Source organism: Colletotrichum karsti (genome assembly GCF_011947395.1).
Source record: "Colletotrichum karsti strain CkLH20 chromosome Unknown Scaffold2, whole genome shotgun sequence".
NCBI lineage: Eukaryota > Fungi > Ascomycota > Sordariomycetes > Glomerellales > Glomerellaceae > Colletotrichum > Colletotrichum karsti.
The window spans coordinates 1,502,283-1,522,863 of record NW_024065902.1 but is presented as its reverse complement, the minus strand read 5'-3'; the positions used below and the strand labels follow the sequence as shown (position 1 = coordinate 1,522,863).

The 20,581-nt window shown below is 56.1% G+C and overlaps 6 protein-coding genes across 6 annotated transcripts; 2 read left to right on the top strand and 4 right to left on the bottom strand.

Moving 5' to 3' along the window:
- Nucleotides 1–1,622: 1,622 nt before the first annotated feature.
- On the top strand, nt 1,623–2,429 carry CkaCkLH20_00978 (uncharacterized protein; the record flags this gene model as incomplete). Its single annotated transcript, XM_038883698.1, has 1 exon — nt 1,623–2,429. One exon carries the CDS (start codon nt 1,623–1,625, stop codon nt 2,427–2,429), a length of 807 nt encoding a protein of 268 aa, XP_038751293.1.
- A 338-nt stretch (nt 2,430–2,767) lies between these two features.
- CkaCkLH20_00977 (NCS1 nucleoside transporter) lies at nt 2,768–4,486 on the bottom strand (the record flags this gene model as incomplete). The annotated part of the gene is made up of 4 exons (XM_038883697.1): nt 2,768–3,464; nt 3,512–3,913; nt 3,971–4,138; nt 4,200–4,486. 4 exons carry the CDS (start codon nt 4,484–4,486, stop codon nt 2,768–2,770), a joined length of 1,554 nt encoding a protein of 517 aa, XP_038751292.1.
- Nucleotides 4,487–8,021: 3,535 nt separating this feature from the next.
- Nucleotides 8,022–10,193, bottom strand: CkaCkLH20_00976 (cytochrome p450 monooxygenase; the record flags this gene model as incomplete). Its single annotated transcript, XM_038883696.1, has 10 exons — nt 8,022–8,067; nt 8,169–8,462; nt 8,545–8,625; nt 8,693–8,859; nt 8,931–9,074; nt 9,128–9,243; nt 9,306–9,454; nt 9,511–9,699; nt 9,775–9,907; nt 9,980–10,193. The coding sequence occupies 10 exons, from the start codon at nt 10,191–10,193 to the stop codon at nt 8,022–8,024; spliced, it is 1,533 nt and encodes a 510-aa protein (XP_038751291.1).
- Nucleotides 10,194–12,159: 1,966 nt separating this feature from the next.
- CkaCkLH20_00975 (ribokinase) lies at nt 12,160–13,137 on the top strand (the record flags this gene model as incomplete). Its single annotated transcript, XM_038883695.1, has 1 exon — nt 12,160–13,137. The coding sequence occupies one exon, from the start codon at nt 12,160–12,162 to the stop codon at nt 13,135–13,137; it is 978 nt and encodes a 325-aa protein (XP_038751290.1).
- Nucleotides 13,138–13,508: 371 nt separating this feature from the next.
- CkaCkLH20_00974 (uncharacterized protein) lies at nt 13,509–15,080 on the bottom strand (the record flags this gene model as incomplete). Its single annotated transcript, XM_038883694.1, has 5 exons — nt 13,509–13,664; nt 13,931–14,165; nt 14,214–14,310; nt 14,360–14,737; nt 14,864–15,080. The coding sequence occupies 5 exons, from the start codon at nt 15,078–15,080 to the stop codon at nt 13,509–13,511; spliced, it is 1,083 nt and encodes a 360-aa protein (XP_038751289.1).
- A 546-nt stretch (nt 15,081–15,626) lies between these two features.
- CkaCkLH20_00973 (uncharacterized protein) lies at nt 15,627–18,533 on the bottom strand (the record flags this gene model as incomplete). The annotated part of the gene is made up of 5 exons (XM_038883693.1): nt 15,627–15,770; nt 15,829–16,706; nt 16,766–16,860; nt 17,632–18,138; nt 18,376–18,533. 5 exons carry the CDS (start codon nt 18,531–18,533, stop codon nt 15,627–15,629), a joined length of 1,782 nt encoding a protein of 593 aa, XP_038751288.1.
- Between the last annotated feature and the right edge of the window lie 2,048 nt (nt 18,534–20,581).

The window sequence follows — 20,581 nt, the reverse complement described above, 5'->3', positions numbered from 1 at the left end:
AGCAGTCCACATCCCCGGTCCACTCTCCACCACGACGGTGCGTCCTTCTGCGGCGGGGCTCTTGCCGGCCGCTCTCTCCACCAGACTGGTCGACTCTCACTGGAATTGGAAGGAAGGAGGGACGTCGTCGGGTCGGGTTCACATTTGGCGAGGCGAGTGACGAGAAACCGGGAAGCATCTCTCTCGTCCAATCGTGACTGCCTCTTGCCTCTTGCCTCGCACTTGCACTCGCACTTGCACTTTGCACTTGCAGCACTTGCATCAGCTCTCCTCCATCGCGACTTGCGACTACCTTTACCCTCCATCACAATCTTCCCCTGCCCTGCCCTCATATAATTGCACTCGCAATCGCTGTCGCTGTCGCAGTTGCAGTCGCCTGAGGCATTGTTCTGATCGTCCTGATCCGCGGCACGCTTCACTCAGGTCTGCGCCGTTGTCCATCTTTCCCACAATCGCCTCGCCATCGCTGGCCCCCGGTGCCGTGCGGTGCCATTCACAAACACGACCTGACACAGACCTGGCCAACTTTCTGAGTCAATCAATCACCGAATCTCTGCCTCCACAAGCACTTGACTTGAGTATTAAGAGACCTCAACTCGAATCCCGAACTCGACTCTTACTTCTTTTCATTGCCCGGAGTCTGGACTTGGCTGCCGCGTTTCGTTTTGACTGCTTGACGTTTCGGTCACGCTCACCTTCGACGTCGTTGCATCAAAGTCGATACCTGCGGAGAGATCTCCGCTCCTCCAACTTGGGGGTGAATCGTGTTCCCGATCACAGATCAACGGGGGGCGTCCACAAAGCGCAGACCACCAGACCACCAGACCACCTCGCCGGTCCGACGTCAAGCTGATATCCTCATCGTAATCCTGTTTGGTGCGCCTACCTTACGCAGGACTGCCCAAGCCAAGGTACGAACGGGCTACCTCGCACACCACACGCACCATCACGCTTGTTGCGACCTCTCGCACCAGCCCCATTTCCTGCCGCTCATCTGAAAACTTCATCACGGCATCCTGGGACACTGCCTCCTTCACGGCGGGCCATTCTTGCCTCTCTGCCGCTGCTCCTTCTCCGCCACTTCCGCCATTTCTTCTAGTGCCCTGTCGTCCAACCTGGTGAGAACTTCTCCCGGCAGGCACCTCAAACCTAGAGTCATCCGAAGGCGTACTGCTGCTCCTTTGGGAATAGTCCTCGTTACCGTACTCGAGCCTCCCGCAGGACATTGGCTCTCGGAGCCGTTGCTCAACTTCGTCCGGACCAATACCGCACTAACTCCAGTGGACGGCCTCTCTGCAACTTTTGCTACCAGGACGCCCGCTTGTGTCTGTCGCGCTGCTCCTTGACGGCATACCCGACGAAACATTTTCGTCACTTCTCTGTTGCCTATCAGTACTCTGATAGGCAGGCAGAAGGGCTCTCTCTACTGTTAGTCTGCAAAGCGACGGTAGTCTGGACCTTCAGACGACTAGGGGGCACCTGGTCGGTACTCGAATAGCCACAGTTTCTGGTCTGGCGCTACGCAGGGAGCTGCTAAATTGCACAAATCAGTACAACTCATCCGCCTCACTAGGACCACCACTCAACTTCGTTGGCCGCCGGAAAAGAACGCATCAATAATAATGGCAGAGACCCTTCATATCCCCGACGCGGATGCCGCCTGGCTCGCGCCGCATCTGCCGTCAGATTCTGCCATCCAGTCAGCCAAAACCCTGAACCGCCCACTTGTCACCCTTACTTTTGCGACCTCATTGGACTCTTCTCTCTCTCTTGCTCCTGGCGTGCGGACTCGCCTTTCGGGCCCCGAGTCCAAGGCCATGACCCACCACCTGCGCCGTCACCATGCTGCTATTCTGGTTGGTGTTGGGACTGTCATCGCCGACGACCCGGGCTTGAACTGTCGTATGGATGGTGCAGATCTTGGTGCCCAGCCTCGACCCATCATTCTAGACCCTCGTGGCCGTTGGAACTTCACTCAAGACAGCAAGGTCTTCGAAGTCGCCCGGGCCCGTAAGGGGTTGGCGCCTTTCGTACTCACCGGCGCGGCGGGTGTCAACCCCGAGAGGCAGGCCATCTTAGAAGCCCACGGCGGAAAATTCATTCTCCTTGACGCCCAGGAGTCACAGCCAAGATTCGACTGGCCATCCATTCTGTCCGCTCTCCACGCTGAGGGGTTACACAGCGTCATGGTTGAAGGTGGAGGACAGGTCATCAACTCCCTCCTTCATCCCAGTTACCAGCAGCTCGTCGACACTGTCATCGTAACCATTGCACCTACCTGGCTTGGTCGCGGAGGCGTTGTCGTGTCCCCCGACCGAGTCCAAGGCCCTGACGGAATGCCTGTACCTGCCGCTCGCCTGGCCGGGGCCGCGTGGCATCAGTTCGGGGAAGACATCGTTCTTTGTGGACAACTAAGTCATGAAGCCTAGGTCAGTTACTGTCTCTTTACATCCAACTCTCCTCATCTAACGTATCGCAGCTCTAGGCATCGACTGCCATGGGTTTCATAGACGAGCGTTTGAGACGGAAGTGCGCACATGGCTGCCGGGTAGTCACCATAGCAGGCTGCCGAAGCAGCCCCCGCCTGAACGCCGAAGAAATGGTATCATTTTGACAACTGTCGAGACTGCCCCATCACGTCAGGTCTTGCAATCCAAATCGTGCCACTACATCCCCTTTGCCATCATCAACGAGAAAGTCGGTCTATCATACCTCGCCAGACTCTGTATACCCTCCAACGTCACGTCTCGACAAACGCCCAACCGACTCAAACCCGTTTCCGCACCTTGATCTCTAGCCACCTGAGAGGGGCGTAGAAGATAGCTGTCAGTATCAGAGCCGACTCGAATCCGATGTCCCCAGTCGTTCTCGCGATGGGCCCCGTGAACCATGCTTGGTCCATTCCCGGGATGACCAACCCGAAGCTCAGTACACTCGCTCCGATAGCCGCCAAGCCGGAAGGCAGCATACGGGCTACGTTCCAGGCAGTGTGGTCATATGAGTCGTAATTCATGCGGCGAAAGATGACCAATTCCTCGATTATGACCGCGTCGAAGCAACCGGCCCAGTACCCGATCAAACCTAGGAAGTTCTCGAGCGAGTCGGCCCACGATTCGGCGGCGCGGATGGCCATGGGAATCATGATCCCCAGAGCGACAACTATAAAAACGACCCGAGGAACTTTGGCGAAGACAGGGAGCATCATCTGCATGCACAGCGCAACGGAGTACATGGACGTCGCGATGTTGCCGATGACAGTCAGGGCGAGGACCACGAGGAGAAATTTACCGAAACCGCCGGCAGGAGCCAGCATAGCCGCCATAACACCGCCGATGCCATACGTATCCCATCCCGCTTTCCATTCCGGGACATTGTTCAGAGCACCTCCGATTGCCGCGCCCAAAATCAGCAGTGGTACAGAGGGCGTGAACATTCCCAGGTATATATAAGAGAAGATTTTGAATCTCCACTGCATTAGTACTTCAACTAATCAATGTGGCGTAGGACTCACTTGGTCGTCTTGTTGGGGTTATGGTACGCGGTAAAATCTGACGCGATGCCGCCGAAGGTGATGAAGTAACCCGCCATCAGACCTCCATAGTTGAAGATCTGTGCAGCAGTGGGAGGCGGTACATCTGCCTGCTTCGATAGATGCTTGCCGCCGCATCCAACAGCGATGACGATGGCGATGAGACTCGGAAGCCACTGCCATCGTTCCCACATATGAAGAGCGCGATAGCCGATGAACGACGCGGCAAAACTGACGAGGCACGTAATTACGATGCCAACTTTGACGTCTATATGTCCTGGGTTGACGGCCGCAAGAGTTTGGCCTCCGGCAATCGCCGAAGACAGAGAAAACCCAGTCACCGTCGCGGCGTTGAGAAGCAATGGAACACCAACGAGGTAGTACCTGAACCGCGAGCCCGGTCAGTCATGGGTCGGGCATACGAAAGGCGCATCGACTTACCCGAACGAATACCTTGCTTGCACAAGCTGTCTCAGCCCTGTGTACGAGCCTGCGATACCCATAAACGCTGGGGGCGCGATTGTGAAGGCCGCAAAGAAGATTATCACCAGCGTCGCGTCTCTGAGACTAAGTCCCATTTGGGCCGTGGCCAGCGCGCCGGTTGGAATTCTATCGGAAATCTATCAGCAATTCGGCTCCGCGGTCTGGTTGGAAGTTTTCGGTAACTCACGGCAGCAAGCACAGCAAACTGGAGAAGAAGACCGTGAAAAGGTTGCTATAGTTGGTGTTGGTTCTTTCTTCGATGGGAACTGGCCGAATGCCATTCTCCTCCACGCCGGCGTCGAGAAGCCGTTGAAACCACCTCGGGTTCTGGCTGTTCCCCTTCCGGTAAACCTCGCCATCCTGGACCTCCAAAAGCTCGGTAATGCCGCCTTGGCCTTTGGACACCGGGGACTGGCTTTCCATGTCGTATACCTCAGCCTGCTCCTTCTGCGACAAAGAAGTGCGAGAGGACATGGCACCGAGAATTCCGAGTTGGGTTATGACGAAAGCCAGTCAACCATCCACTGTCGCTGCCGGTACGTTGCTAGGAATGCGAAGGTTCGAACACCTTTTCCGCGAAAAGCTCAAGTTCCTAACCCGACGGCGGGACGCACAGGATCTGCCACTTTGGGGTTTTGGGGAGTAGGGCAATCAGATGTCGCCCCGACCAGAGACTCGGGCGTCGATCGGCAGAAGATAGCCCGTATGGGTGACGTGCTCCCGATACCCCCAGCTGGACCTTGCCGACGGTCTGCCAGTCGCAAGAGGCTTTCGGTGTTCTATCTCGCGGCTCTGAGATTTCCTCCGTGCGGGTGTGCTTGAGAGGTATCGGTCGGAGATTCGTCAAAATAAGCAGCGGGACAGAGGCATTCCAGACTGTACGATTGCAAAGGGATCGACGGCCGGCGAAAACGGCCCGGGCAGCCAATATCTGGAGAAACTTCGATACGCGAGCGGGATCGATTGGGGAGCTTGGTCGAGCAGGCAGCTTTTGGATGAAGACGACGTCTTTGGGAAAAGGTTGTGAAGATCCGGGGCAGTCGAGATAGTTGGGATGACGGGGGGACAGATTGATGGCCCTGTTTCCTCAATTAGCACGCCTTGTGCAATATGAAGAGACGCGGTTGTCGTTCAAATCGACGACAATATTTAACGTTGGGATTACGAGTCGCCCGTATGCAAGCTCACGCCTTCCGAAACGGCTCGAGTCATCGTTATGCCTACAAACCGTCGAAGGTCGTTCCTTGATATGACGATCCTAGCCCCCGCAGCTACAGTTCGAGAGCACCGTTTCGCCCCAAAGGTTAAGCGGACGGAAGCTCTACCGGGTCAGGGGGGCCTGGATGGGGCGGCATGGATGTGCGAATCTTGAAAGACGAGGGGGTACACGCTGCTGACGTTCCCGCGATACACCGATGACAATACTCCACGTCCGCTATATCTCATTTCCGCAAACACATTTTTAACAACCACGACTTTTTTTTGGTCGTCTGCAAAAATCGAACATCCCAAGTGGGGGGTTGCTCGTCAAGCGCGAAACGGGAAAGGGGGAAAAGTCCAGAGCTGCCGATGAGGGGTAGCAGCAGTATACCGTGTGCGCATCAGACGGGGACGTGAGCAAAGCAGAAGTCCTGCTCAATTTGAGCGAGACTTTTTTAAGGGCTCAAAACGAAGGGCAGCAGCCAAGACCAAGCTTCAGATGGCGGGTTATTTTGGCGCCGAGAAGAACAAATCTTGCACCGAACTGCGTCACAATCCTTTTCCCAGGGGCCCTCCTTTCACTCCTTCTCCGTGGTCTTGGCTGGGCTCTCGAGATACGTTGGAGTGATGCAAGGTTCGCCGCTTTTGGACCCAAGCAGTCCTGGGAACCCTAGGCAATGGAGGGGAGGTCCCGCCTGACGACGATCAACAAGTCCGCAAACGCCGGCGTCGAAATTTAGGGTCGGTCACCTTTGTATCCAACCTTAAGACGGTGCTTCTTCAGCCCTTTTCCACCGCTGGCTTCGTGGGACGCGCCGTCTGCCGCACTAGCCGTCGAGCCGTGGTCTCGACGTTGACACTTTGCAATGCATTCTTCTTCTGGAATTGTTCTCCCGCCTTCTTTATCCGGTTCTGTCTCCCGACACCTTAGACCCTTGTTTCTCCCTTGCTCAAGTCATGTCTCATTTGCACGTGGTCAAGCGCGAAGTTCCGGGGATCTGCGTCATGTTGCGACAGGGTCCCAAGCTGTCAAAGTTTCCGGCTGTAAATTGCTCCTCGACAGCAAGCAAGCGGACAATAGCTCTGCCCAAGAGCCCGGGGAGTCCGTCGAATTGATAAGAAAAGGAACACGCCGGGGCCAGCGTCCGGCCTTCGCGAAGACTCGGGTCGGATTCCTTCGGCGCCCCGCGGAGCCAAGCCGCCGGGGCTGAACTTTGAAGAAATGATTTCGTTAGGTTGCGGTGAAAGAAAGGGTCCGCCGGTGTAGGGCCCGCCGGTGTGCGGTCACCACCGTCACGATGGCCTATATCGGCGCCGTCGAGCGTTATGTGTCATGAAATTCTGCTAGCTGCTTCTTCCTATTCTACTGCAGCTGTATACGAGTCCCATTTTAGGGAAAGTCAACGAGATGCGGCTTCGAGTTTTAGGGAGGGCGGATGGCGGGCTACGATGCGCCCCCAACTCCAGCCCCCAAGCAGAAAACGGGAGGGGAGAACGGAGGGAGGCTTGATCCCGGCTCAACTCGTGGCTCATTCATGGCTTCTTCGTTGGTCGTTCCTCAACGGCGTCCAGACGGACGTCTCAGACGACGATTTTCCAGATCCCAGCCGTCGCGTTCCGCCGCGATCAAGATCTCCCCATGCACGAGATGCTGCTGCCAGCTCTGCTTCCCTTCCCGCGAGTCGTAACCCTGTCAATAAGAACGGCGCGGCTCAGCTACCCCCCCGGGGGGACTAGCATCGCGACCACCGATAGGGCGAGGCATGAAGACTGGCGCCGGCGTGAACGATCGTCATGTTTCGATTTCGACATCCAGAACGGCTGCTAGTAGCTGCTAGTACGGACGACGAAGACGACAACGTCCATGCCCTCTCGGCCAAGGATTCCGGCCGTAAATGCTGTACTGTCAGCGGACGGCATGAATTTCAACCCACCTCACATGTTCGCTGGCAGACAGCATTTGATGGAGGGTGACATGGCTCATGCAACGGCGCGACACTTAGCAAATAACGTGGCTCTGACCGTTTATTCGCATGACTCTTTCGCGGACGCCAGTCGCGCTTTTGTCGACAACTATATGTCTCAGGAGAAAGCACAAATGAGGTGAAGAAATGACGCTCGCAGCCGTCCGTCCTGCAACAGACAGGCATGGGGGATGTTGCTTCGGTTCGTTGTCTTGAATCAAAGCCAAGAGTGACGTCCTCCTTGCGTGGCAGATAGATCTCCAATCAGGCCGGCTCGAAAGCGAATCCGGATCCTCGTTTTGAAGGGTCCTGGTTCGGCCGCAGACTTGGTATGACTGCAGCAAGAACGTCCAGCTAAGCAGTGCAGCTTAGGAGCTGTTGAAGATCGGCAGACGGCTCAGCCAAGCAAGTTCCTGCTGGTCACTCCCAATCCGGAGTGCAAGGCCGTGGCAACATTCGGTTCCATTTATTAAAAAGCTCTGCGCGAGAAACGGTGGAGATGTCCCGTGGCCATACTGATTTTGGATTGCTTGCTTGTTCATTGAGAGAGTTCTTACTTGAAATGCAACGCTGATTGTCGATAGGGGCGCCAGAACAAGTCTCCCTGTTTCGACAATGGATCGCAATGCTGCCGTCATTGATTCATGATTCTTTCTCTAGAACCAAGAGCTGACTTAGTTGTCGCTGAGGGCTTTCCTTCCAGTGAGGGATAGCATGCTACCTGGGCATCCGGGGCATCCCTCGAACTCAAAGGCGCACGGTTTCATCAAGCCGAAGCCTAAAAGCTTAGTACACCAGCCCCAGGAGGCTAGACCGCCTCACTTTGTTTTTATCTAAGCTTCTGTTCATGAAGCAGAGACGGTCTGGCGCAGTAAGTCTGCTGCTTTCTCGCTGCGTGGCGTTATTGAGCATTCGAAATGCTCTGGGTGGCTTGTTTTGACGTCAGAAACGCAACTCCCCCTGGCAAGCTATGGGGCTTTAAAGCAACTTACCAGGTGCCACCATTGGTGAAAACCACCTCTGGCTCTACAACCTGACCATCTGGCCCGACCTTCTTGCCAATGTTGAGAGTGGCTAGCATCGTGGCCGCAGCTATCCAGACGCTGTTGTCCGCCAAAAAGCGCCCAACGCATACACGACGGCCGAAGCCAAACTGGCCAAGGGGCAAGGGCTCACCGTGACCGCCAGCAGACGGCGGCTTGTATCTGTCTGGGTTGAAAGACTTGGGGTCCCGGTATATCCTCTCGTCTTGAGTCATGGCGCGGGAGTTGGCAAAAACAATGGACCTGGGGAAGGCAGTTGGCACTTCATTCTAGAAGCATGCAGCTTTTCGGGCCGTTGAGGGGGAAGAGGGGCATGAGAACCTACCCTTTAGGGATGAACATGCCGTTATAGACGTCGTTCTGGAGGGACTTGTGGGGAATTCCCAACGGTGCCAACGGAGACCATCTGCGTTTCTACTCAGCATCCATCTCTCTATCCCACGTGCTCCTGAGTTCAGACTGGGTTGACATACCTGTAGACCTCCTGGACTATGTGGTCAATGTACTGGAGGGATGGTCTGTCTGAGAGGTCCGGCAGTCTCTCCTGCCCGACGACCCGGTCGATTAATGCCTGAGCTTTTTGCTGAATCTCAGGATGGAGAACCATGTTCAAGACAAAGACAACGATGGTGGCCCAGGTCTGTTGTAGCTGAAGTCAGCGTTGTCTTACTCGGTTTGAGTCTCAGCGTCGGTGCGGTGCGCGTAGTTTACCGTGTCTGCCCCTGCTATGAAGATGGCGCCCGCTGCACCCTTGATGTCGTCAAGTGACCATTCGTTCTTCATTCCTTTCTTGGCGTTGGAAGTATACGTTTCCAACAACGTGTGCGCAAAGGACGGGTTTTCCTTGCCTCGAGCCTTGACCTGTCAGAGCTTGCGGGCGTTGACACGATGAACCAGGGCCTACTTACCACCTCATCTTGAGCCACGGCAAATGGAACGTTGTGCAATTTCTGGATAGCCCAGCCCCATTCTCGCGCGAATTTCAGCGACCAGTCTCTGACCAGCCAGTTGGGCAGATGGCGAACTGCGGCGAGAATTGCTGTCAGTGAAAGCTTCAGGCGTGTGTGTTGAGCATCCACAACTTACCAGGGGGGAAAATGTCGACGATGCTGTTGGCGGGTGCACCACCGTTTCCAGTTGCGTACATGGCATCGTCGGCGATCTTTACGTATGGGTCGTTGTCATCTCTGACATCAACTCCGTAACTGACCTTGAGGACGATGGCAACCGCGAACCTGGCATGTAGTATGAGCCAAAGCATATCGACTAGGGGTATTTGGGGGCCGTTTACCTCTTCATGGAAACCTCCCAGTTGTCTGGGTCCCCGACAATGCTGTGAACGGACTTGCGGGCCTCTGTCGTCTGCAGTTGGTACCACTGTCGCACATTTGTGTTGCTGAAAGTGGTCTGCAGCAGCTTTCGGTGCATTTGCCAGCGGGGCCCAAAGGGTAGGAAGGTCAGCGTCTTGCCCCAACCCATGCTGCAGGGCGGGTAGTTTGCTTCAGCATGACGTTGATAAGACACGTACGTCCACACGGGTCTCGGGGCAACTTACACCTCAAAGAGGGTGAATCTGGGCCTGTCGCAGTAGTTTGCGCCCCTACGGTCGAGGAGGTCCTTGGCGGCCTCGACACTGTTGAGCACTACAATGTGCTGCCCAAGAGATTTGACGTGGATGACATCTGAATCTGAGAAGGTCTCAGTCTTGATGAATCCTTCCGGAGGCGAGGTGCCAGGGGGTAAGAGTGCTAACGACTTACTGTACTTCTTGGCCCATTCCGCATACGTCTCGGCTGTTTTCTCTTTGGGAATAACACGCAGATGGCCGAGGAGAAACTCCCCCGGCGGCCCGGGGGGCAGAGGAGGATGACCCCACGAAGATGAGCGCGGCCTAACGAGAAGAAGAAGGAGCACAACCGCCAGACAGGCCGCTGTTGTTGTCCAGGCTGAAGTGTGACGGTCGTTGTCCATCATGTCACAGACGGAGGAGTGAGGAAATGGCAGTTCGCGGCTTCGTTGTCAAGGAAGAAGTAAGTTGGTGCAGGCCTGGGAACGCAAAAAAGTGGCAAAGGAGAGAATCGCTATGAGAATGATTACCAATGCAAACTGCAAGAAGAGAAAGAAGTCATGGTGGATCAGAAGCTGAGGCTAGAAGAAGGCAGGAGTCGGATGGCTGAAGACTGAAGACTGAAGGGGCAAGAGAACCTTCTCCGACGTAGGACACGGCCCTTCCCTTCTTCGTCCGCTGGTGCATGACGGTGCTGTACGGTAAGGTCAGGTAAGGTAGGTATGTGAAGCACCTTAAAGGAGGGTTGGGCGCTTCCACCTTACGTCTACGTCTATCTCTACTCCTCCAGTTCCTCTCGCCAGACCCTTCTTTTTCCGTGTCACGCTCGCGCCCTCCACCAGATCCTTTACAAGTCATTCATCCCAAGGTGCGCCAACACCGACACCGCGTGGAGCTCTACACACACACGCACACGTAAAACCTCACACACCAACAAGACCCTGACCCATAGCTGATAGCACCCCCAATGCAGCATGGCGTGGCGTGGCAGCTAAGAGGCAACAAGGGAATCGGGTCTACTCGCATGCCGTCTGCACGCTCAAAGTATAAATGGGCGTGATGTCGTTCATTTCCACGTGTTGGGCGAAACGAAACAAACGGTCGGTTCTCTCCGGCAGCCCGGCCGGATGGCGGCAGCGAAAGCCGAGAGAGACTCTGCAGTCGTTCTCCCGACTATTCGTCCAAGTTGAGAGATATCCAATGGAGGCAAAGACGGATGCCCTCTGTCTACGTTCGAGGGAAGTGTGCGTCCTTTATGTTCGATGACGAAAGATAAGGGTCATCTGGAGAGTCTAGACCGTCGAGTAATGTAATATGTATCTCAGATCCATCCATCCCATCTGGGCGCGGGCGGACGGGGGAAGGGAAGGGAAGGGAAGGGCAGGATCAGTGCAACACCCGATCGGATTCTAACCTGGACTACCTACGTGACCCGTTAAGGGTTAAGCTAAGGGGTCGGATGTGCTTACAGCTTACAGTAACCTCGAGGGTGGCTCCGTTCTTCGGCTCGGCTCTTTTCCAGCCAGGCTTAACGTGAGGTAAAAGTATGGATCTAACACTCGAGCACCTACCGCGTACCGTACCGCATACTACTAGTAAACCCGCCTTTAAGAAAAAGCCAAGACTGTGAGTCTAACCGTCTCTCCGAATTCCCTTAGTTTCCCGCGGGCAGTTTAGCATCTGCTTTGCAGTATCGGTCCAACACCGCCCAGATAAACCTCGACGATGCAGTTCTTGTTCACAATTTCAGGGCATAAAATAAGCAGTAGTGGATAACCCCCCCTGGTTAACGACCCCCCTTTTTCCTTGCTTCGAAATTCTTCGCAGCGTTTTTTTCCTTTTTCTTTTCTTCTTCTTTTTCTGTGGACATTCCACACACATTCCATTGCAGCGCTAAAACAGCCAACACTGCAGGGCCAAGCACATCCCTCCAAGCCCATAGGGCCAATTCCGTCTCTCTTCAGGGGGGGGGGTGCCCCTCCCTTCCAACCGCGAACCTGGCAGCCATCACCGAGTTGCCCCGCCAAGTACATCATCATCCCACACCTCCGACGGCGGGGTCCCCTCACCGTTCGTCGGCTGGGAAATTCTTCAGCCAAAGGGAAAAAAAAAAAAAAATTGTCGCTCCTTTTGTGCCCCTCATCGTCATTGGATCTCTTTCTAGCCATCCGCCCTACCGTTATCGTCCCCGTGCCTCAGTTACCCGAGCTGCCTTCATTTCGCTCGGATACAGCACATCACTCACTTGCTCGAACAGCCGATTGACGAGGAAGACCATCTAATAAGAAGACATCGTCAAGTCCTTTCCGTCACCCGAAACCAAAACAAAACAAACAACACCTCACATCAACCGACGCCTCACCACCACCCAAAATGGCTCCCCAAATCACCGTCCTCGGCTCCCTCAACATCGACCTGACGTCCTACGTCCCCCACCACCCCCTGCCGGGCGAGACCCTCACCTCGAACTCGGTCGTCATCTCCCCGGGAGGCAAGGGCGCCAACCAGGCCGTCGCCTGCGCCAAGCTCTCCCGCCCCCGCGAGTCCCCCTCCGACGCCGCCACCGAGTCCGCCTCCGTCTCCATGATCGGCGCCGTCGGCAACGACTCCTACGGCTCCCTCCTCCTCTCCCACCTCGCCGGCTACGGCGTCCGCACCGACCGCGTCACCGTCGGCGACGACCTCAAGACCGGCATGGCCATCATCGTCGTCGACGAACCCACCGGCCAGAACCGCATCATCCTCGCCCCCGAGGCCAACCACGCCGTCGTTCCCGAGTCTTTCGGCTCCCTTCCCGAGACCCTCTCCCCCAAGCCCGACCTGCTGGTCATGCAGCTCGAGGTGCCCCTCGAGACCGTCCTCGCCGCCCTCCGCTCCGCGAAGACCGCCGGCGTCCCCGTCCTCCTCAACCCGGCACCCGCCCAGCGCCTCCCCGACGAGGCCTTCGACGGCCTCGCCCACCTCGTCGTCAACGAGACCGAGGCCGCCATCCTCTCCGGCTGCAAGGAGTCCGACCTCGACACCCTCGACGGCCTCAAGCGCGTCGGCGAGTGGTTCATCGCGAAAAAGGTAGAGAACGTCATCATCACCCTCGGCGGCCGCGGCGTCTACTACGTCAACAAGGAGGGCTCCTCCGAGCTGATCCCCGCCGAGAAGGCAAAGGTCGTCGACACCACCGCCGCCGGCGACACCTTTGTCGGTTCCTACTGCGTCTCTGCCGTCGCCGCCCAGGCCGAGGGAAAGACTTTTGATATCGCCCAGAGCATTCGTAGGGCCAACCACGCCGCGGCCAAGACCGTCGAGCGTAAGGGCGCGCAGACCTCCATTCCCTGGAGGGATGAGCTCCAGTAAAAAGGATCGTAAAGTTTGTTTAAAAACAGTAAAATACCCCTACAAAGACGAAGACGAAAAAAAAGTTCAAACGTCATGATTAAACCAGGAGTGTCATTGGAAAAGTGCTTGAATGCCCCTGAATCTAAGTCTATGAACCAACTGCACCAAAAAACAAACTAAGAAACCTCGTCTACCACCAACCCCAACCCCAACGGCTGGCTTGCTTTGAACGCACGCGGACCGAACCAGCTAAACTTCTTCTCTCTGCTGTGTGACCGTCGACATTGTCCGGGGTTGAAGACCCCGTGCCTCGTAGAGCCACGGTACCCATTGAACGTCGACTTCTGAGTGTTCTCACGGATCCAAGATCCCTGTCACCGGCCTCCGGCTCATCGGGGCACGTTGCAGAAGACGGCACCCGTCGATGCGAACCCGCGCGGCTCTTCCGCCATGTCGTCGCCGAAGTCCTCCGGAGCTCGGACCATCCGGGTCGAGTTGCTTCCGGTTGTTGCACCGTGGCATCCTTGCTCAGGCTCGCTTGCCGTCTGGGCACCTGGGGCGGTGTTCGCATCGACATTGGCGAGTCATCTATGGGCAATCTGAGCTTCGACCTAGCTGGTGGTTCAGGAGGTGCCCGCTGCCTGACAATTCGTTGAATAACCTCTTTTCCCTTCTTGGTCTCCCAAGGCCAATGCTGATGGATGATGCCAAAGAGTGGATTCGTCGCTGGCGTTGGACACGGAGACCAAGGCGATCTGTGGTTGAGTTGCTGAATTACGGCTGTGGCCGACGTCTCCAGCTTGGTACCCACATCGGCAACGCCGTCGACTGGATCAGACTTGTCATGTTTAGGAAATGCTGAATGCTTATAAGTGACCACAATGCGGAGGTACTCGACCCTCGAGCTCCCCAGTTGGTTTTCCAGGTCGTCGATCAACTCGTCAGATCTCTGCCGGATATGACCGTTGGGCTTGAAAGGGACAGGGCCCTGGGGCTCAAAGTGGATGTTTGCAAGTACAAGCACTTTCAACCCTAGGAATATCATTCTGCAATTTCATTAGACTTTGCCTAGAGAGTCCAACACGAGAACTTACGTTGGTGTGGGTTCGTCTTCTTGAATCATCTCAAGGATGCAGTTATTCCCTACTGGAATGAGTTGAATATTCATGTCGTATATGCAGCCGTAACGATCTGAGCTATAATTAGCAACGGCACGAGCAAAATCTTCATGCTCCCGCACCTCCTAGTTCGCGGCAGCCATCTTCAGAAAGCTTAGAGCCGCCTGGCAAGACGAGATCCATTGCATTGAGTGTTACATTAGGTGGACGAGAGAGTTCTGCTGAAACCTCAATCGCAACCCACATGGAACCTCTGCTGCCCTCGATGGCCTTGACTGACGGAGTCACAATGATTCGAGGCACGAGAATTGCTGCTTCCTGCGTTGGAATTGGGTCGCTGAACGGATCGGAAAGCTGGCGGCGGTTACATGGCTGGGTAGTGAGATGATGGCCATCGTAGGAACTGAGCGGCAATTCATTTCTATCGATGTCGAAGCCGCGTATGTCGTTGCTATTTGTACCGGTTCCCTCGTTGTCGGTGCTGGCAGTCCCGCGGAGCACTGTTCTTGTCAGTAGCATATTTCTCATGTAGGAGAGACACGTACCAGTAGAAAGCGGAAATGGCGGACGATAGTTGTAGGCCGGGCTCTAACCAAGTCCAACGGGCCTAGGCGTATGTCTCTCACCTCTCTTCTTCATGACTACCAAGGGCTCGTCAGCCTCTTCTGGGCCACTACCTTGGCTTTCGTTGTCATTCGTCTCGCTGCTCAATTGCAATGTTGTTCCATAGCGTCCTCCGACTTGTCCGTCCCGATTCCCGAGTCTCTTGAGTACGCGGAGTGGCCGTGGCCGTGCCGCCGGGCCCTCCGATCCCGATCCAACCTCGTCGGCGAAAAGCTCCATGTCAGGCGGGTCTCTCTCGGGGGATGCCACGTAGCTGACGGTTCCTGAACCTGGCCTGCGAAGTCGGCGAGTTCAATGTCAAGGCCTAGTCGCGGGGGAGGTGTATCACCGCGTGCGCGAGCACTCTCGAGGTCAGGCCACGAGTCCGCGAGGATCTGAGAACGCGAGCCGAGGCTGTTTCCGGAATGCTTCCGCCTCAAACCCAACTAGCGTCGAGTGCTTGGTTCGCGAAGCCCGGCGGCGTCTCTGAAATGCCGGAAAACGAAGACCCAAAGTAAACCGAAGCAGACAGCGGGGAAGCTTATGGTGGCAAGGACAAGCAGAAAGACGTATAGGGCGGCTGGTATGCCCATAGTCGAGAAGAGATGCTCGCGCGCAGTGGTCTGGCGTTGAAGATGATTATTATTGAAGAGTCTCGATGCTATGAGTGATGTGAAGTCGGGAGAAAAGCCCAAGTGCGGTTGCATGCAAGCAGCAGAGATATAGGAGGGGTCATCTAAGGTAATGTCATGAGGTAAAAGAAGGAAGTCGCTATCAAGAAACCAATCACTCGGCGGCAGGCACGCCCTGCATGCTAGACCTTCGGTCCATGCTCTTCCGTTCAGGAGTCGCGGTGCCGCTTCCCAGCGTCCTCAGCAGGTTATCCCGCACAGAGTCCACTTCGATGTCCTCCATTGCGAGGAAGTTGATCTGTTTTGAGTCAGCATCTGCTTCCGAGGTTGCCTGTCAACGAGTAGAGAAAACTCACCAGATCATCACCGCCACTCGCTGCTCCGTATAGGACAGCTTCTGAAAGAGATGCCGCGATGCCTTTCTGAACTCTGTCCTCCCACACGCCTTCCCAGTTCCACTCTCCCGGGTGTTTTGGGGTCGGAACGACACCAGACACAGGCTTCCTCTTAATCGCGTTGGCGACTGGTGTCGACGGCTCGGGCTTGGGCTCGGCCTCAGGAGTAGGCTCGGCCTCAGGTACTGGGGCATCCTGCTCCGTCTTTCCCTCGCCATCGGCAGCTTCACCCTCCTTGATCTGCTCCTCCTGCTCCTGCCCCTCCTTCTTCTCCTCTGGCTGCGGTACAGCAACTACAGAGCCCTTGCCAACCTGTCTCTGACGCGACTTCCACGCGTGCCACGCACCGGGGTTTCCCGCGGCCTCAAGCGGCACCGAATCAAGTACGCTCTCGTCGTCGAATGTGCTCCGAATATACCTCAAAACCTCGTAAGTCGAGACCTCTCGCCTCGAAGTGTCCAAATACCCGGGGCGTCCTCCGGGCGGAGTTGCCTTCGAGTTCGGAGTTGTGGCCGCACTGCTCGACGCACCCCCTCTCGCCGGCGTCGCGGGCGGCTGCTGCTGTCCGCTAACTTGCCTGCTCCCCGCAGCGCTCCGACTTCCCCGTCCAAACCAAGCCGGGAAACCGTGTCGCAGGCTGAAGCCGCCGGGCGGCAAACGCTCGGCGTCGGTGGCGCTCACGGTGCCGTTGTCCTGGATGTCGGTGGTGTACATGTACGTCGTTAATGGAGTGATGAGCGGGTGGAACATGTCCGTCGAGAAAGTCACGAGGGGCGGTAGCCGCGGGTAGGTGTCGGGGAACGAAATTTGGAATCTAAGGATGGCCGTGGCGTAGGGTCCTGTGAACAGTCTCAGCCAGGTGTGCCTGGAGCCTTTCTCATCATGGGTCTTGCAGTACCGTGCCTCACGAACATGACGCCAGACCACAGCATCGGGTCTCCTGGTGTTAAGCTCACAAATACGCCCTCTGGACATGCCTGCTTGAGACCGGCGCTATAAGCGGAGTGTTAGCGATTACATGTATGTGTGGTCCACATTCCCGTATTCAGGGGTGGTGTATGTGTGTTTTGACACTTGGGGAGAACCTCACAATTCGGCCAGAAGGTGCTGCCGTCTCAACGACGGCATACTGCCCATTCTTAGACTCGCCATCTTGGGTCTCGATGAGGCATTCGTGAGCTGGACCTTTTTCTGATGAGATGAAATTTTGTCAATAATGATGCGGTTAGGACATGAGACGGTTGTTGACGGACTCATTCATGCATAGCTGAGGGCGGTCAAGAAAGGCGGTGTATGATTCTGCCGGAATTATTCGTTATCACGATAAGAAGCTCTCGTTCTAATCTTATCTGGAGGGCAGTCAGTACGTTACCCCACCTCCTACGTAAGAGCGAGCTACCCCGCCAAATTTCGCAGCGATCTCGGTCGAGTGAATCGTCGTTCTTGTCGGGTCGGCTGAGGCGGGAACAAAAAAGAGACAACGTGGAAGAGAGATGACGGCGTGGCCGAGTATTTCCCCGATGGATGGCGGTTGTCCGTCAGTGAACGTTACATGTCGTGTATACCGGAAAGAAATCTCATTCGCACAATTGCCATGGAGGGGTAAATTTGGCCTCATGATCAAATGCATAATATCGAAAATCAGGTCATTTATCACGTAGGGATGTGACCGATGCTAGACTCGTCCCAGCCTCGGCATCCTTGTGCTATGTCTATATGTGTATCTCAGGCTGGCTGGCGTGATAGATGCGAAGAGAGGCCTACTTGGAACCAAGCCTGGCTTCAATCTTCTGCTTCTCGCTCGCCTTCAGCTGGGCCAGCTCCTCCCTGGTGGAGTCGAACTTGGCGTTGACCTGGTTGAAGGGGTTCTCGGGGCTCTTCTCGAACTCCTTCCTGATCTTGTCCTTCCTCTGCTGCAGACGCAGGCCCTTGCCCGAGCCGTCGGCCTCCATCTCCTCGAGGCGACGTTCCTCGAAGGCAGCGTAGGCAGCCTTGAAGCGTCTCTCGGGGTGTCTGTCGATCTTGGCGTCGGAAGAGCCGGTAAGCGAGAGGGCGTCGAGGGCGTTGTCGATACCAGAGGCGTTGAGGGCACCCTGCGAGCCGCCGTTGTCGTCCAGCTGTGACAGATCGAGCCCGCGGGTCTTCTTGACGGCCGTTTTGGCGTTCTTGGGCCCGGCTCGCGACGGCAAGCTGGCTTCTTCCTCCTTCAGTGCGGCCTCGCGCTCGGCCTTCTTCTTGGCCGCCTCGGCCTTTTTGGCAGCTTCCGCCTCCCTGGGATCGAAGAACGTGTCAGCCAATACCCTGTGCCATGCTGTTCTTTGCGGGGTAACAAGATCCGGTGTGTTTCGCCAGATGCGGATGAGAAGTGATGGTGATGGGTGGTAGTAATGGTGTATGTGACAGCATTGTATCTGTCGCGCGATTTGTGGTTGCTGCCATGAGAGAAGCATGTGCCCCGCCCGCATCTCTCATCTTGCCCTCTTGGAGGGATTGCCCTTTGTCACTCACTTCTTCGCATTGCTCTTGGAGCCCTTGGACCACTCAGCATCCTCGACGGCGGCCTTCTTCGCGTCCTCGGCGGCAGCTTTTTGGGCGGCAGCGTCGGCCTTGCGGGCGTTCCCGGCAGCCTTCTTGCTGTTCTCGCCTGCTCCCTTCTTGCCCGCCATGGCTGTTGCTTCTTTTCCTGGTGTAGGGCGGTGTGTGTGCTGCGGTGCGGTGCGGTGCGATGCGATGCGAGGCGCTGCTATACCAGGTTGCGTGCGGTATGTAGCTTGTGTCCGCGTGCGTGGCTCGTGGCTGGCGCCTGTTGGTGCGTCAAAGCTATCTCGTGTGCGTGGGTAGTTTGTGCGACCCGAGGAAGTGGTAGGACGAGAGAAAACAGGCTCGGATACGTTGTTGTCTCCTCCGCGGTCGAGGTGTGTTTGAAAATGGAACAAGGAAGGATGGGCGGAGCGGAAGGGCGGCGTTGGATACCGCGGTGCAGTGTGGTCAGGGATGGTTGAAGTTGGGAGAAGTGAAGGGGAGGGAAAAAAAGAAACCGTGACAAAAGGCCGAGTGTTGACAGTGTAGGTGTAGCAGCGGATAGGTTCAGTTCAGGTGGTGGTACTACTTCGATCCGAAGCCCGGCTAACATATTCGGACGAATCAGCGAGAGCCGCTGCAGCTTCCATTGCTTCCATGAGGTGCTACAAGCCACTGCAACAACGACAGGCTGGGTCCATCTCTTGCTGTCCGTCGTCGCCCAGATAATTGTAAATTCAGAGTCATTCGGTGATGAAGTCGCAACCGAGGTACAGTGTCGGTCTTTGTGCGACACACGGTACGGACGATAGTGGGGTCGGCTCCCCCGCCGCCGCCGCCAACTTCCATTGTGATTGCGGTACAGGCCAACGGCGCAGGGCATGTGCGTCACACCTCCAAAAACCCTCCGAGAAACATCGTTTTCGTGCTTCCGCCGATATCAAAAACAACAAAGCACGACATTCGATAGCTTCAGGCAGTTTGCCTGCGCGCACAGAGATGGCTGGGGTTGGCCAACATGACCACGGGACTCACTCTCACTCATCCGGCCGTCGTCGGGCAGGTCGCTCTGTAATTGGAACGAGCCGCAGAACATCATGTTCCGCATCCAACAGCCCGACGTTGGCCGCCTCCCCGGCCGAACAGGGCAGATCTGCGCTTGTTTCCTCCGCCGCCCACGCATCCATCCATCAACATCTATCAATCCCGACCACTCTCGCTCGTCCCATTCATCAATCACCGCCTTCGTGTCGTGGTTGCGCTGACATTGATGCAAGCCTCTGCCTGCGGCGTCCGCGTTTTTGAAGTCGTACGACATGTATCGAGGACTTGATCTCAAAGTACCGACCCATTCGTGTCTCTACTTCACCGAGTCGACGTCTCGACCATTCAGCGAGAGGCTCGGTCAAGATATGCTGCAGCACCCTGCCCTATTCAGGACCAAGACCTGATGTCGTAGGTCCGTCCAGCGACGCGACATGCAGCTAATTGCTGGAGGGCTCACATCTCGCTGGCATTCATGCGTCGTGAAGTCTGACAGCCCCCCCATTCATGACATTGCAGCGTTGTCCTCGCCAACAGGACGCCTCGTTTTCCAGATATCGATCGGTTTCAGGGTCATCGGACCGTGCCTATGTGGTTAGCATCTGCCAGTTCATCACTCACTGCCACTCCCGTCCACTGCATCCTCGGGGGCCATCTGTGATGGAAATTCCCTCCCGGTCCTTCTGTCGCACAAAGTGTCACCCAATTGAGCCATCCGGCCCTATATGCCAGACCTCCAACTCGACGTTGGCCATCATCTCCGACACCTGCTCGTCCACGTTGCTGCCCAACCAATCCCTATCACAGCTACAAGCCTCTGGCTACGCAGCCGTGATCAACTGCCTCGCATGTATCCGGCATGCCGATGTCAACAGCAATCAGTTGTTGGCTGCGCTTGCCGAGGATTGCCGATGCTGCTGTCGAATCCGTCTTGGCCTCCGCATCAACTGGTCTCCTTGTGACCGGCCCAGGCAAGCAACGGAATCTACAGCCTGGATGATATCACCTCACTTCCTGGACAGTGAGATGAGGATCCTTTCGCTAGGCTTGGACACGCGTCAATCATGATCTGACGTGTTCATTCGCATACGTTTCTTGGTCTTAGGCAACAGGACCAACTTGGACACCTGCGGAGCTCTACCGGATAGAG